This window comes from Bos grunniens, chromosome 6 (assembly GCF_055505025.1).
Source record: "Bos grunniens cultivar Pamir isolate PY7600 chromosome 6, Bosgru_T2T1.0, whole genome shotgun sequence".
Classification (NCBI taxonomy): domain Eukaryota; kingdom Metazoa; phylum Chordata; class Mammalia; order Artiodactyla; family Bovidae; genus Bos; species Bos grunniens.
In genome coordinates this window covers 81,873,679-81,887,440 of record NC_141170.1, presented here as the reverse complement: position 1 = coordinate 81,887,440, position 13,762 = coordinate 81,873,679, and the positions used below count along the sequence as shown (strand labels likewise).

General features: G+C 37.5%; 1 protein-coding gene across 2 annotated transcripts in view; it reads right to left on the bottom strand.

The window, feature by feature from the left end:
• Nucleotides 1-1,129: 1,129 nt before the first annotated feature.
• PKD2 (polycystin 2, transient receptor potential cation channel) overlaps nucleotides 1,130-13,762 on the bottom strand; it is a 58,765-nt gene continuing 46,132 nt past the window's right edge. The window contains exons 10-15 of one of the 2 annotated variants that reach the window (XM_086406369.1): nucleotides 11,206-11,304; nucleotides 8,641-8,762; nucleotides 8,270-8,387; nucleotides 6,781-6,944; nucleotides 3,674-3,821; nucleotides 1,130-3,328 (exon numbers count right to left, since the gene is read on the bottom strand). In XM_086406369.1, coding sequence (XP_086262495.1) covers nucleotides 3,092-3,328; nucleotides 3,674-3,821; nucleotides 6,781-6,944; nucleotides 8,270-8,387; nucleotides 8,641-8,762; nucleotides 11,206-11,304 — 888 coding nt within the window. In that variant the 3' untranslated portion in view covers nucleotides 1,130-3,091. The remainder of the gene's footprint in view (nucleotides 3,329-3,673; nucleotides 3,822-6,780; nucleotides 6,945-8,269; nucleotides 8,388-8,640; nucleotides 8,763-11,205; nucleotides 11,305-13,762) is intronic. The other variant, XM_086406370.1, reaches the window with a different exon arrangement.

Genomic DNA, 13,762 nt, shown 5'->3' with positions numbered 1-13,762 from the left:
GGGAGACCTGGGTTCGATCCCTGGGTCGGGAAGATCTCTTGAAGAAGGGAATGACAACCCACTCCAGTATTCTTGCCTGGAGAATTCCATGGACATAGGAGCCTGGTGGGCTACAGTCTATGGGATTACAAAGAGTTGGACATGACTGAGCAACTAACAAATAAGTGACAAGTATCACTACATGAAAACTAAGGAAACCTCGAAACAATTATTAGTCAGATGAGAGATATTAAGAGTCCAAAACCAATAAAGGATTAATAATTAAGCCACATTGAGGAACTTATGCTAATCAACAAAAAAGATCATGACTCAATGGAAAAATGGGTACCGAACAAAAACACACCTGTTTCCTGTTAGATCAAAGTCTACTATTTTAAAGATGTGAACAGGGAATTTACAAAAAGGGAAATCCAAATGTTGAACAACTATATAAGGCAGTGTTCAGTCTTACTAAGAATCAGAGAAATGCCAAATAGAATAAGACCTTATTTCAAAACCATTCCATTACAAAGATTTTGGGAAGCTGGACGGTATCAATGCTGGTAAGGGTGTGGGTAGAGCTGGTACTTTGATGCATGTAGTGAAATTGTATGGAGAAGGAAATGGCAACCCACTCCAGTGTTCTTGCCTGGAGAATCCCAGGGATGGAGGAGCCTGCTGGGTGCCGTCTATGGGGTCGCACAGAGTCAGACACGACTGACGCGACTTAGCAGCAGCAGCAGCAGCAGTGAAATTGTAGACGGCTGCATTTATTCTGGAGAGCAACCTGACAGTCCTGGGTAAAATTAAATATGTGCCAGGGACTCAACAGTCCAACTCTTTTCATGTACCCACTGAGGAAAGAATGAAAAGTCAGCAAGGGAATTATGAACAAAGATTTTGAAACAGCAGAAATATTGGAGCCAATCAGAATGGTTAAGTACAATGTGGTGGCTGTACACTAGGAAATACTATGTAATCATTAGAATAATTTACTAGAGGTACATCCTACAGAAAAAGTAATGTGTCCATTGTTGTTTTTGAACATTAAAAGATACCTTTTTCAAGGTTTGAGCTTTTACTGTTAGTCTCATAACAGAAAACAAATCACCCAACTGCTTCTACTAAGAAACAGACCAACTCTTATATCTGCTATTATATCAAGTCTTTATTAAGAAGTAAAGTGCTCAGTATTACACATTAATGAAATTCCCAATTATTGAGACTTACATATGTAACAGTTTCTTAATGGTACCAATATAAAGAGGAAGATGATAGGGGAGGGACGAGGTGGGAATTCTTCATGACTAAAGAAGAAAAAAATGTAACATATGGGTAAAAAGAAAGAACTCTGCAAATTTTTACAGGTGAAATGAAAACACAAAATAATAGTAAGTATCATAAAAAGACTTTCTAGTGACCATAACTGGTATATGGCACATGGTCAATACACATGGATACCACATAATAGCTGCACTTCAAATTGAAGCTTGTTTACATGTAACAACATGGTACACATACATAAATACGTACACCCAATATCCCTGGAATGCAAATTTTAGTACCTAATAATAAAGAACTTTATTCAAAAAAAATATTCAAAGGAAAGCAAAGATGGAGACGAGCAATAAGAAATAACTGTTAAAGAAATGCAATCTGTATCGCTTCTGTAGAAGACAGCTTAAAAAGGTTTTTTTGCTCATGTTTTCTTTGAAAACTTGACTGACAAAGTCTACCAGTTAAATAAGCAACTATGTGAATTTAAGCTATAGTATGAGAAACAGGTCTCTCTGCTATTCTCCAAGTGAGAATTATTCACCAGTGCATTCTCTCTTGATTGTCTCATTAGCTCTCAAAAGGTCAGCATACATAACAGTTTTGAAAAATAAGATTTTTAGTTTTTGTTAAGAAATAGATTTCTTCCCCATAAATTTGGTGAGCCCCTCTCCTAATGAAAAAAAGAGGTGATTAAAACCCCTGCAAACTCAAACTTTGGCTGATACCTTCTGATGATGGTTGAACTTTCAATAACCAAAACTCTTTTTCATTAAAATGAATCCCACTTAGGTTATAAATTCTAATTTTGAAATGCAGGATCAAGAGTATTTGAGTTCTGTATTCTTAAAACAGTCTAAAACTCAAGTCTTAGTTTTATAATATTTTATACGAATTTCCAAATTTCTTAATATTTCGTTTAAAATGAACATATTTGCTGAATCAAAACTTTTGATACATCCTAAAAATTTTAGTAAGTTTATCTTCCTAGATTAGTTGCAAATAAGTTCAGCCACATGAGCAAAAGACTATACAGATAAATCTTTATACTAAACTAATTTTAAGGAAAACATCAAATTTAGTGATTTGGCTCTTTCCAATTCTCCTATGTTATTGGGAGAAATGACATTTAACTCACAATTGATCTTTGATGGTTTCATGCAGCTCATTTCAAATGAGAGTGAAAATAAAGTAAAAAGTAAGTGAAATGGTTAGTCCCACAGGCATTAGATATAAAATAACAAAAAAACATAGTGTTCAACATTTATCATAACCATTCATACAAATTCTAGCATAATGACTACATACCCATTCTATGGTTTGGGATTCTTTTCCAATTCATCTTTTAGAAAAGTGTACCCCAGGAAGGTAGTTAAAATAGAAGCCTCCTTTCTTAAAAGAAAGCTATGCATTAAGCCTATGAGCTAAGCCTGAGTGGAAAGGAATGCCCCTATTTTCCTTCACACACTTAGCAAAAATGACAATACTGATTTTCGTGATTGGAAATAAAACTCAGAAGCCTTTTGACAGTTCTAGCTTTAAAAGGCTACTTCATTGTCAACTGAGGAGACTCAGTCATGGTAACAAGTGGGCACACCACTCAATATACTTTACAAAGAATTTTTTTCTGTACTCAATATTTACATCTGAATTTCTTATATGAGAAAAAGAAACATCTTCTTTGATCATGGGCAAAGTTTATTTAAAATAAATTAAAGTGCAGAAGAATTAATGATTGGTCACAAAGACCAGCATCATATGGTGGTCAGGGCACATAAATAGTGTACTTGTTATGGCAACTCAGAACAGGCACCTTCTCACCTATTAAGAACACATCCTACACATGAATATTGGCACTCCCGTTTCCACCTCCACCTTCCATTCCTTCTGTAGATTGGGAGGAAGAAGGGCGAGAGCTCCTGGGGCGTGGCTGACCATTTAGTCCTAAGGGTGTGCCTAAACCATGACTTATTTGGGAAGCTGCATCATCAGACTCCCAGCGTTCCAACTCTTCTCGCACAAGCCGTTCCATCTGGTCCCTGTGGATTTCATTGTCACGACCCAGCCTTTCATCCTAATGAAGGAAAAAGAAAACAAGGTGTTGAGGTGGACTGATGTATATTCATGAATTTAGGAATTGCCTTCGGAAATCTGGGGATCCAATAATTCCACTTAGGTAAGGCTAGAACAATACCAGTCTTAACAACAATTCTCAGAATCACTGGAGCAATTTTTTTTTTTTTTGAGGGCAGTATCATCAGTGTGAAGAGTATTAAGAAAGCAACAGCTCTGGATTACCATTTTATCTGCACTGATTTGCACGTATGGGGAAAAACATCCTCTTAGATTAAGGGTTACTTAAACTATGACCTTGATATTTTATAAAATCAGGGTGTTTCTGTTTCAGATGACCACTAACCTCAGCCACTCCATCCAGCAGCCTTCCCAGCACCTCCCTTCTCTTCAGTTTGGCCCGCTCCATAATCTCAAGCTTCACTATCACAGCATCAATCTTGGACACAATGCTGCCGATGGAGTGCTCCATTCGGTCCACTCGTCTCACTAGGCTGTAGGAAACCACAGTTGAGAGGGACAAAAACATCTTGTGTTGTTGACTTTTCAGCCCAGTTGTCTTATCAAATGGAAATGCTAAGATTTTTTCCTTAAACAATATTATAATCTAAAACACTTTCTAAATAGTCTAGAACTTTAGAGATTTTTCATACATTGCTGGTAGGAATGCCAACTGGCACAGTTCTTTTGCGAGTCAAGATTTTATCAGAAGTATGTCTACCATAAAAGGTATGCCTATCTATCTTTCAGACATACCATTTTTTTTTTTAATTTTTTATTTTATATTGGGGGAACTGCCAATGTTGGAGAAAAGGGTTCGATCCCTGGGTCTGGAAGATCCCCTAGAGAAGGAAATGGCAACCCACTTCAGTATTCTTGCCTGGGAAATCCCATGGACGGAGGAGCCTGGTGGGTTATAGTCCATGGGATCACAAAAAAAGTCCAATACGACTTAGCGACTAAACAACAATAGGCAATTAACAATGTTGTGATAGTTTCAGGTGAACAGCAAAGGGATTCAGCCATACATATACATGTATCTATTCTCCCTGAAACTCTCTTCCCATCCAGGCTGTCCTTTGAGAAGTTTTAAAGGAAATAAGTATATGTGTAATTTTTGACTACAAGGATATTCTCTGGGGTTCTGCTTAGTAATAGTAGGTCATTAAAATTGTTAAAAATTAATAGAAAATTGCTTAAATATATTCTTGTTTCTTTACACAATAAAATTCGAAGACACCAGAAATTATACTGTGACAGAATGTTTCATGCAATAGAATGATGTTTACATTCTAATCATGAAATAGAATGACATTATTTATAATGTAAATAAAGCAGTTAGAAAACATTATGCTCACTTATGATCCCATTTTTTTGAATAAACACAATGTTATATAAATACTTTTAAAAAAGGAGACAAAACTTTTGGAATGGTAACATGAGGGCCCTGGAGGACCTCTCCCCATTGAAACAACCATAACTGTTGAAAATTATTAATTTTTAAAAAATTTCTGGAAATTTTCTCAAGGGCATACAATAAGAAGCTTTTTTTTTTTTTTTTTTAAGTAATATCTGAACTACAATCTGCTCTCTCTCTCCTGCTCCCTAGCTCTGTGTGACAGAGATCTTCTAGGGGCATATGTGTGCTCACTCAGTTGTGTCCAACTCTTTATGACCCCATGGACTGTACTCCACCAAGCTCCTCTGTCCATGGAATTTTCCAGGCAAGAATACTGGAGTGGGTTGCCATGCCCTCCTCCAGGGGATTTTCCTGACTCAGGGATTGAACTTGTGTCTTCTGCATCTCCTGAATCAGCAAGGGGATTCTTTACCACCTCCAGGGGTGGGTCAGCAAAGAACACTTAGCCCTCTCCTGTCAGCTCCTACTGGAGGGCTATACTTATTTCCCAGAAAGGGTCAGGCTGTCAGTATTTCTCATCCTTGTACCTCCACCTCCAAATCTACACTGCAGAGACTCTAATTCAGACAAGAATGGCTGAAGAGACGGGATTTTTTTCTTCCACTCAACTTCCAGCTGGAGGGTAGATTTTTCCATGCCTGGAAAGGCAAGCTGAGAACACCGAAGGCTCATGAAACAGGGGTGTCACTGTGAGAGAAATGGCCCACTAGCTCTGGAACAGTGACACCAAGGTTTTGCCTGGAAGGACAGTCAGGCCACAGAACAGAGCTCCAAAGCTTCCCTAAGTGAACTGGCTTTATTTGGAACAAACTTTGCAGAAATTCAAGCCTAAGAGTGTTCTTGAAAACAATGGAGATTGTGGTGATAAGCAGTTAAGAGGAGGCTGGTCACTTCATGAGATCATCAAGTTAAACCATTTACCAGCTAGTTTACCAGAGAGAACCAGGAGAGAGAAGTCAGCCAGAGACTGGCTTCAAAAACTCCCCCTGAGAAGGCACCTGAATTTCACTGGATCAGAGTGTGGAGCAATTTGTATCCCAAGGCACTGATGAAAATCACAGACCAATCAGCCAACAATTATGAGAACTGAAGAGGCAGATGCAGTATCAACAGAGGCAGAAGGCTTAACAGAGAGCCCAGGGGAAGACCTGCAAGTCCTGTCTCCCCAGGATAACTGTGTGCGTGGTCCGGGCTGTGACCTCTGAGAAGTGACACTGGAGGTTCACAATGTGGGGGAAACAGACGTCACTAAAAAACAAATACACAAATGACAACAAAAACAAGCTCTGAGGGGAAGGGGAATTTATAAGTATTTTTAATATTGTTTAACATCTCCGGTTTTCAAAAAAAAATTATGAGACACACAAAGAAACATGAAAATGTGACCCAAACACAGGAGGGAGAAAAGCAGGCAACAGAAACTGCCTTTGAGAGGGCCCAGATAGACTCAGTAGACAAAACAGTCCACATAGCTCTTATAAATATATCCAAAGAGCTAAACTAAGTCATGTAGAAAAATAAAAAATAAAGGGCAGTGTGATGACACCACCTCATCAAATAGAAAATATCAATCAAGGAAGAAGAGAAATTGTTAAAAGGAACTAAATAGAAATTCTGGAGTTGGAAAGAATAAGAAATGAAATAAAAAATTCCTATAATAAACAAATTACTTTCATAAGGAGAAAAGAACACCAATAATATTTATTAAAAAGAACTGACAATTAGTTATGGAAAAGACCAAAATGAGAGAGGTGGGAAAAGCTAGTTAGTGTCATTTTGACTCTTGTCAACTCAAGTGAATGAGTGAGTGAAAGTCGCTCAGTTGTGTCTGACTCTTTGTGACCCCACAGACTATATAGTCCATGGAATTCTCCAGGCCAGAATACTGGAGTGTGTAGCCATGCCCTCCTCCAGAGGATCTTCCTAACCCAGGGATCAAACCCAGGTATCCCACATTGCAGGTAGATTCTTTACCAGCTAAGCCACATGGGAAGCCCCTTGTCAACTCGAATTATCATTTCCTCAATACTTACACTTGAAACTCTTCATAAGAAACCCCACTGGAGATGCTGCCCCTCCTTCTGGAGCTATGCCCACTGTCGTCATCATCTTCCTCTTCAGAGTCATCCAGGCTTCGAGGGAAACTTCGGCTGCTCATGGGTCGTGGTAAAGAGCTGTGATCCAAGTCCAGGTCCTCCTGAAGAACACGGGATCACTGAGTGACGGGTGGGAACCCCGGGGCCCCACAGAAGCTTCATGGAGGACCGGGACAAATGGGAAAGGGTTGTGTGCCATTCACCTAGGATTCCTGTGAGGTTAACACCAGACTGTGATCCTCACACTTTTCAGTTTCACGTATTGGCAAATGTTCAAAATAGATTTTAATGACCAGCAAGAAGTTGCTAACTCCTTGTCTGGACAAGAAAGAACAGTAAAAATACAGAAAAGCAGAGAAAAAAGTAAATGAAGAAATATGTTTTCACCTTTTCATAAAAGTGAACATGTGTAATAGCTATGAAGTAAGGAAGGATACCATCTCAGAGTAAGAATTTTGACTAAATACAGCCATGTGAAAATATTATTCATTGTCTTCTTGCTCATATTTCACTATGACTGGTGAAGTTTTTCCACTTATGGGCATTGTCTTGTGGAGCAGCATTTCAAAACCACTGTTCTATACTGTCTCCTCATAGGAACTAACTTTTGTGTAACATTCATTTGCATTCTCTGTATTTCAATTAGCATGGATTTTCTGGGGTTTGTTTAACTATTTTTAAAGTTAATGTTAAAACTTTAAATTATTTTTTCTGATTATAAAAGCTCATGTAAGCTTATTTTTAACAGTTTCATAGTAAATATTCAAATGGAAGGCAGTAGTTAGTTTTATTTCATTATACATGATAAATTAAGAACAACTAAATTTATCTCTTCTGAGAAATCTTTTTTCCCCATTCTCATGGACACTGTGAAGTATATAACTACTCAAAGTCTTCCTCAAATGGGTTACTAGAAAGCTTAGGGCTAAATCTGCTGCTCAATCTTATTAGGCATGACAGGGAGCTCAACCTGGTGCTCTGTGACAGCCTAGACGGGTGGGATGTGGGTAGCAGGAGCGAGGTTCAGGAAGGAGAGGGTATATGCATGCTTATGGCTGATTCATGTTTCTGTACAGCAGAAACCAACATTATAAAGTAATTATCATCCAATTAAAAATAAATTAAAAAATAAAAATAAAAAAAGTATATTTTTTTGTGAAGTGCGTTTTTTAGTTTCATTCAGGTTTGCCTTTATATCTCAGTTTTGTTCTGCTTCACTCTATTTTTCTACATTTATGCAAACAATACATTTCAATATATTATGGTGTTATATATCCTTTTTGGAGTAGGCAGGGTACTACTACATCAATGGAAAGACAGAGGGAAAGAGAGAGAGACACATATGCTCCCAATAACCCACTACTTAATAAGCTGTTTGAAATATTGCAGGTGTTGAACCAATCATGTTCTCCTAAACCAGACCCACCCTCTCTTTTTCCAAGTCGTCTCGCATCTGCTGGTGCTCATGTTCAGTCAGTTCCTGGTCTCCATCCTGGTCATATTTTGTGAATATTGCCTCAATCTCTGCATCAGTATGGCCTTTCCTGAAATTAGGGAGAGGTTACAGATGAACTCATCCATGCACACGATCCATCCCAAACACAGACACTCTGACATGTGGGAGGAAAGGAGAAACTGCTGAGTCAGGGCCGTCCTCCTCTTAGAATACATTCCAGAAAGACACTCACCTCTGAAACAAACGTGTCTCTATGAGCACTCGAGCTAGAAGGAGACTTAGCACTAAGGATTTATCTTTACATAAGGACTTTCCCAGCACGGGCAAATTGAGATTCTTACCCTTTGAGATCTTGCCGAAGTTCATCAAAGTTTAACTTGCCTCCCCCTTGCCGCAGACTCTCTGAAATGTCATCCACAGTATTTTTCTTCAGTTTTAGTTTGATCAAGGCTTTATGGTAACCCTGCCGGAAAGAAAGACTGTTTTAGTTTATCCTCCTTTTTCATTTGTTCTGCCTTTCAATTACAGTGGTAACTACTGTAAACTCAGTGACCAGAACAGTATCTCACACAAATGGACCACAAAACAGGTGCGGGTGGGATGACTGACAAATGCATCCCGAGTTTTCCATGACGCTCGTGTGGGAGGAGTCAGGTCTTTCAGTAAATGAAGAAGAACTAGGGATCTTTTGGTTTGTATTCAAGTTCAGTGTACAGGACGAAAGTCAGTACATTCCTCAGCTGTCTGCCTCAGAGTATGTAGGAATGTGCAATATTTCTTAAGAAAACTAAGAAACCTGAGTCATAGATTAATTATTTTCTATATTATCTTACAGTTGATAATTTCCTTTCATGGGTGTACAAACACTTCAATGACAAGGAGATGAGGATTTTTCACTATACACCGCAGTCCTTGCTATACACAACAGCGCGGGGCTGTACGAGACAGTACAACTGTGTGAAGCAATGTTAACTAATCAACAGGAAAAATTATAACTGTTTTGTGACCTTTGAAATTTTTGTTAAAACATTAAAAACTCCCTCGGTGTAGGCTACAAATCTATGAGGAAATTTAAAAAAGAGTAAAATGATTATGTTAGTACACTGACATTTTAAACAATAGAAACATTGAAGTTTTATTTCTTTGTAAAAAACTTATTCAGAGTATTCCAAACAATCATTGCCTTCTTCTTGTTACTATACAGCATACACTATTAAGTGAGCATCTTTTCTACGTCTTGATGAGTTATAACCCTTTCTTAACCTGGATCAGCTTCCAATATCTTATCCCTTGCACTTCCGAAGTCGTGAAATATCTCTGAGAGTCCCTTTAATGTGAAATTAGTTGCCAGCATCAAGACATCTTCATCCTATTTGTCACAATCTCTTTCTTCATTTATGTTGATAAACATGCCTTCACTAGTCCTTCTGGCTGCTCTCAAGCTCTTGAGAGGTAGCAATGTCAACAATTGTCAACAAATGTCAACGTAGCAATGGCCAGCTATGTATTTCTTCTAAAAATCCAATGTTTTTAATTTCACTTCCAGTGTTATCATTCTTTGTTTCTTTGCTGTACTTTCTTCTTTGCTGGCCTATTCTCTCCTTTAATTATGCATATTTATAAAATGTCACATGGGTTTATCACTGGGAGATAAGGAGGCAATATGACTATAAACTTTGTGCATAAACTGATTAGCAGATGCTCAGGGACCAACCTTTGACTCTGAAAGAAGTGACATTATGAGTCACTGATGATGAGGCACATTTGTTATTTATGTAATGACTTACAGAGCTGGTAGTGAAGTTTGTCCTTTCTGCTATTATTCACAGTTAACATGCTATGATAACTGAAATATACTGTGATAACTGAAAGTGAAGTCTGTACTGTATGCGACTTCTCAGTCAGTATATTGCAATAACTGAAATTTGAACTGTGCTGAAAGGCTGGTGTTATTTAACTGAAATCACTGAAATTGTGCACATCATACCCAAAGAGCAAAGTAAAGACTGCTTGTAATTACCCTGGGGATTTGCTGGAATATAATCAACTGTTATGTAAAATTCAGGATAACACAAATGTTAGGTCTTGTCCAGGGGTCTTTGTTTTACAAAGCGGAAGTTCTCTGTTTCAACATGATTCACAGACAACATTGTCCTGTGGTTTGAACCAAACAGAAAAATATTATGGTCAAGGAACCACTGTATCCAGCAGGATGATGACTGGCAACAAGCTGTGTACTTCAGATGTAGTTATTTGTTGTTGCTAAAGTTTTATACTTCAAATCAAGTAAAGAAGTCACATGGAGAAGAACAAAGTTGCCCAGCTTTCCTGTCCTGCCCTTCCATTTAACAATTAAACACTTCCTGAGAAGGTACATAGGTGAAAGTTCTCAGGACCTTAGGCTGTGTACTTGATCCAAGGACTTCTTCCTTTGACTATTTAAAAACTTCCCTGGAAGGTCAAGGGTAAAGTGTGAACAACAAAATATTTGCCTCTAAAACTTTTCTTTTTTAAAAAATCAAAATTAAGATAGAAGAAGGGGAAATGTCTTTATATAATCTTCTCTTCCCGTTTATTCTGAACTCTGGATCTAAAAGTGAGAGCTGACTAGAGAAGGTGTCAAAATAAATAAAGAGGATGAACCCAGCAGCTAAGCTGTTAAGAGGCAAGAGATTATTGAGAATTCAATTCTAGGGCATTAAAGGATTCCCAGAATTTAAATCCAAGATAGCAGTGTATCTATCCCTATTTCCAACATAGAGAACATGTAACTTATTCCTGGAACAAACCACCTACTCTTTATTTTAAATGGTGTCAGTGGATCATGTTGATCTGGCAATCTGGCTGAAACAACGTTTATTTCATGTAGAAAATAAAATGATTCTGAGAATTAGGGCTTGTCATACCTTTCTGATAAGATCCGAGAGTTCCATCTCAGCTTTCTGCTGGGCCAAATCAGATTTAACTTCAGAGTAAGTATCATTGATGATGGCCAAAAACATATTCTGTTTGTAAATCAAAGAAATTTAGAGATTAAAGAAGAAACCTATATATATTTTGTAAACATCAATCTAAAATTTGACACATTTGACCTTTTTTTAAAAACAATCTGTTTCAAGAAGTCATCAATTAATAGTTTTGCTACCAAATTCTTTGGGAAAATTGGTTTTTCCTTTGTTATGGCAAATAAAAATGCAATATATATTCTTACTTACAAATGCAATATTTTTCAAAAAGAGACAAGAATGAAATACAATAAAATATTAATGTATTTACCTAGGAATGGTGGGGTATTTTATTACTTTTGCTTATCTATGTTCTGTACATTTTTCACTTGACATAAATTATTAGAGGTGTAGAACTCTAAATAGGTTCTCAAACTTCAGTAGTCAAGCCAGACAAGTGGAGTCTATGCTTATTTCAAATACTGTTATAATAGTTGAGGTTTGCAGAACATATTTTAAGCAGTTAAAAAGACCTCCACAAATAGAAAGATGGTAGGCCTAGCAGAAAACATAAGTCAAGAAAAGCTCAGTGGAAAAGACACAGACTTTGAAGGCAAGCAAACCTGGGTTTCTACCTTGACGCTGCCAAGACTATATTCATTTTTCCATTCTTCATTCTAAAATTGATTTGTCTTTGCATTTATAGAATGGGAGAAATAGTAGTATCTCCACTACAGACCTGTGGTAAGGATTAATAAGCTCATCTATGTAAAGGACTTAGGACAGAATTAACAGATGGCAGGTGCTCCATTATTTACAGCTATTATTATCATTCAGTAGTGGTTAGTCCATTTTCCTGACTTTTCTCTCCCCCACTATAATGACTTGCATTTCCAATGCCTGTTTCCAGTGGATTTTCTCAAAGCATCACACCTAACTGATAAGGTCCTTCTTTAACGTGTTCTTCCTTTGGTTTTCCTTTTTAGCATGTAACTATGGTTTGTGACTATACAGTGGTGTATTATGTCTGTTTTCCATACAAGTCCACAGAATCGTCGGAAGAGAGGGGTTGGTATCTATTTTCCTTACTACTTGCATTCCCAGTACCCAGTATATTGCCTGAAATGTGGTGGCTCCAAAAATATTTATTGATGACTGATGAAGAAACAAATCAGAGCTCCATTATTTTAATGAGCTACTAAATCTCTATGAAATAAGGAGGAATATCATTTAGGATTCTGTATCAGAAATGAGAACAGAATATGAAATACACAGAAGTTTGTGGCTTAATGCTCAATAATAAGGGCAGACAGCTGCAGTCAGTGGACTGTAACCCACCTTCATTCTTCCCACACAGGCATCTAATGTTTTATGTCTCTTTTCCAAATGATCAATAACTAATGCCTGCAAATGTCAGTTGAAATGGATTATAGTGTGCGTCTTCTGAAGAGATTTTAAAAAATGGAAAGTGGCTAGAATGGTTCTTGAAGGTGTGGGAGAGGAAGTTCATGGCCTTTCCATTCTGTGTCACTTGATTGAGGGGCGGACTTTGAATAGGAGGTCTTTCCTTGTTGATGGAGGGGCTTTTGCTCCAGCTCACACCACTGTGGTTTCTTAAGTGAGGGCAATAGATTAACACTTGGCAGTCATCTCAGAATGGTGATCAGCCCTGCCCTTGGCTTGCCATTTACAGGGAATTAAAAAAAAAGACTGGTATTGACAGTAGCCTCCCCTCTCTCTGGAGGGTACAGGGAGAACAATTCCTTTTTGTGAAGTAGTACAAATAAATATCTCAGTATAAAGACAAAAACTAAGAGCTTTTCATGTTCCAGGCATTGATCTGATAAAATGACTGAACAATTTAGGAGGCACTGCCTGTTAGAAGCCAACATTCAAATATGTCCGCATTTGAGCATTTCCAATTGCCATGATCATGTCTCTCTCTGGCAGACTGATGTACAGAGAAAACTTAGTGGCCTGAAGTCAACTAAAGGGTCTGCCGCAGAACTCTTAATTCCTGACTTCTGTTCTCTTAGTAGAGACTCTGGGATTCAGATGCTTCAGAATTCAAAATATTACTAATGTAAGAGAGTGACAAAGGCTTACTTTTCTATTTTTTTCTTTGATATATTACAGGAAACAAACTTTTAAGGGGCTTAAGTTTAAAACTAATCATGATACGTACAGAGAGCAAGATGTAAGTGCTATTCCTGATTCCTTCAGTCCAATTAAAGTACATCTAATTTTCAATCAGTAAACACCATATACTTGACCAGTAAATAACTGGACCAACTCTGGAGCTCCTCAACTGAATTAATGAACTTTATACAAAGGATCTTTACAAAATCAAAAAATGGAAACATTGTTTTTTCTTAAGATATAGTTAATATAAGGAAAATCTTAAGTGATAGTGTTTAAAATGAAAAATACCCACAGCCCAGGTTAAGCTAACTTAATACTTAGTGGAGTGGACAAATAAATGTTTAAATGCTAAGGTGAAGAACAAAATGCCGTTCAA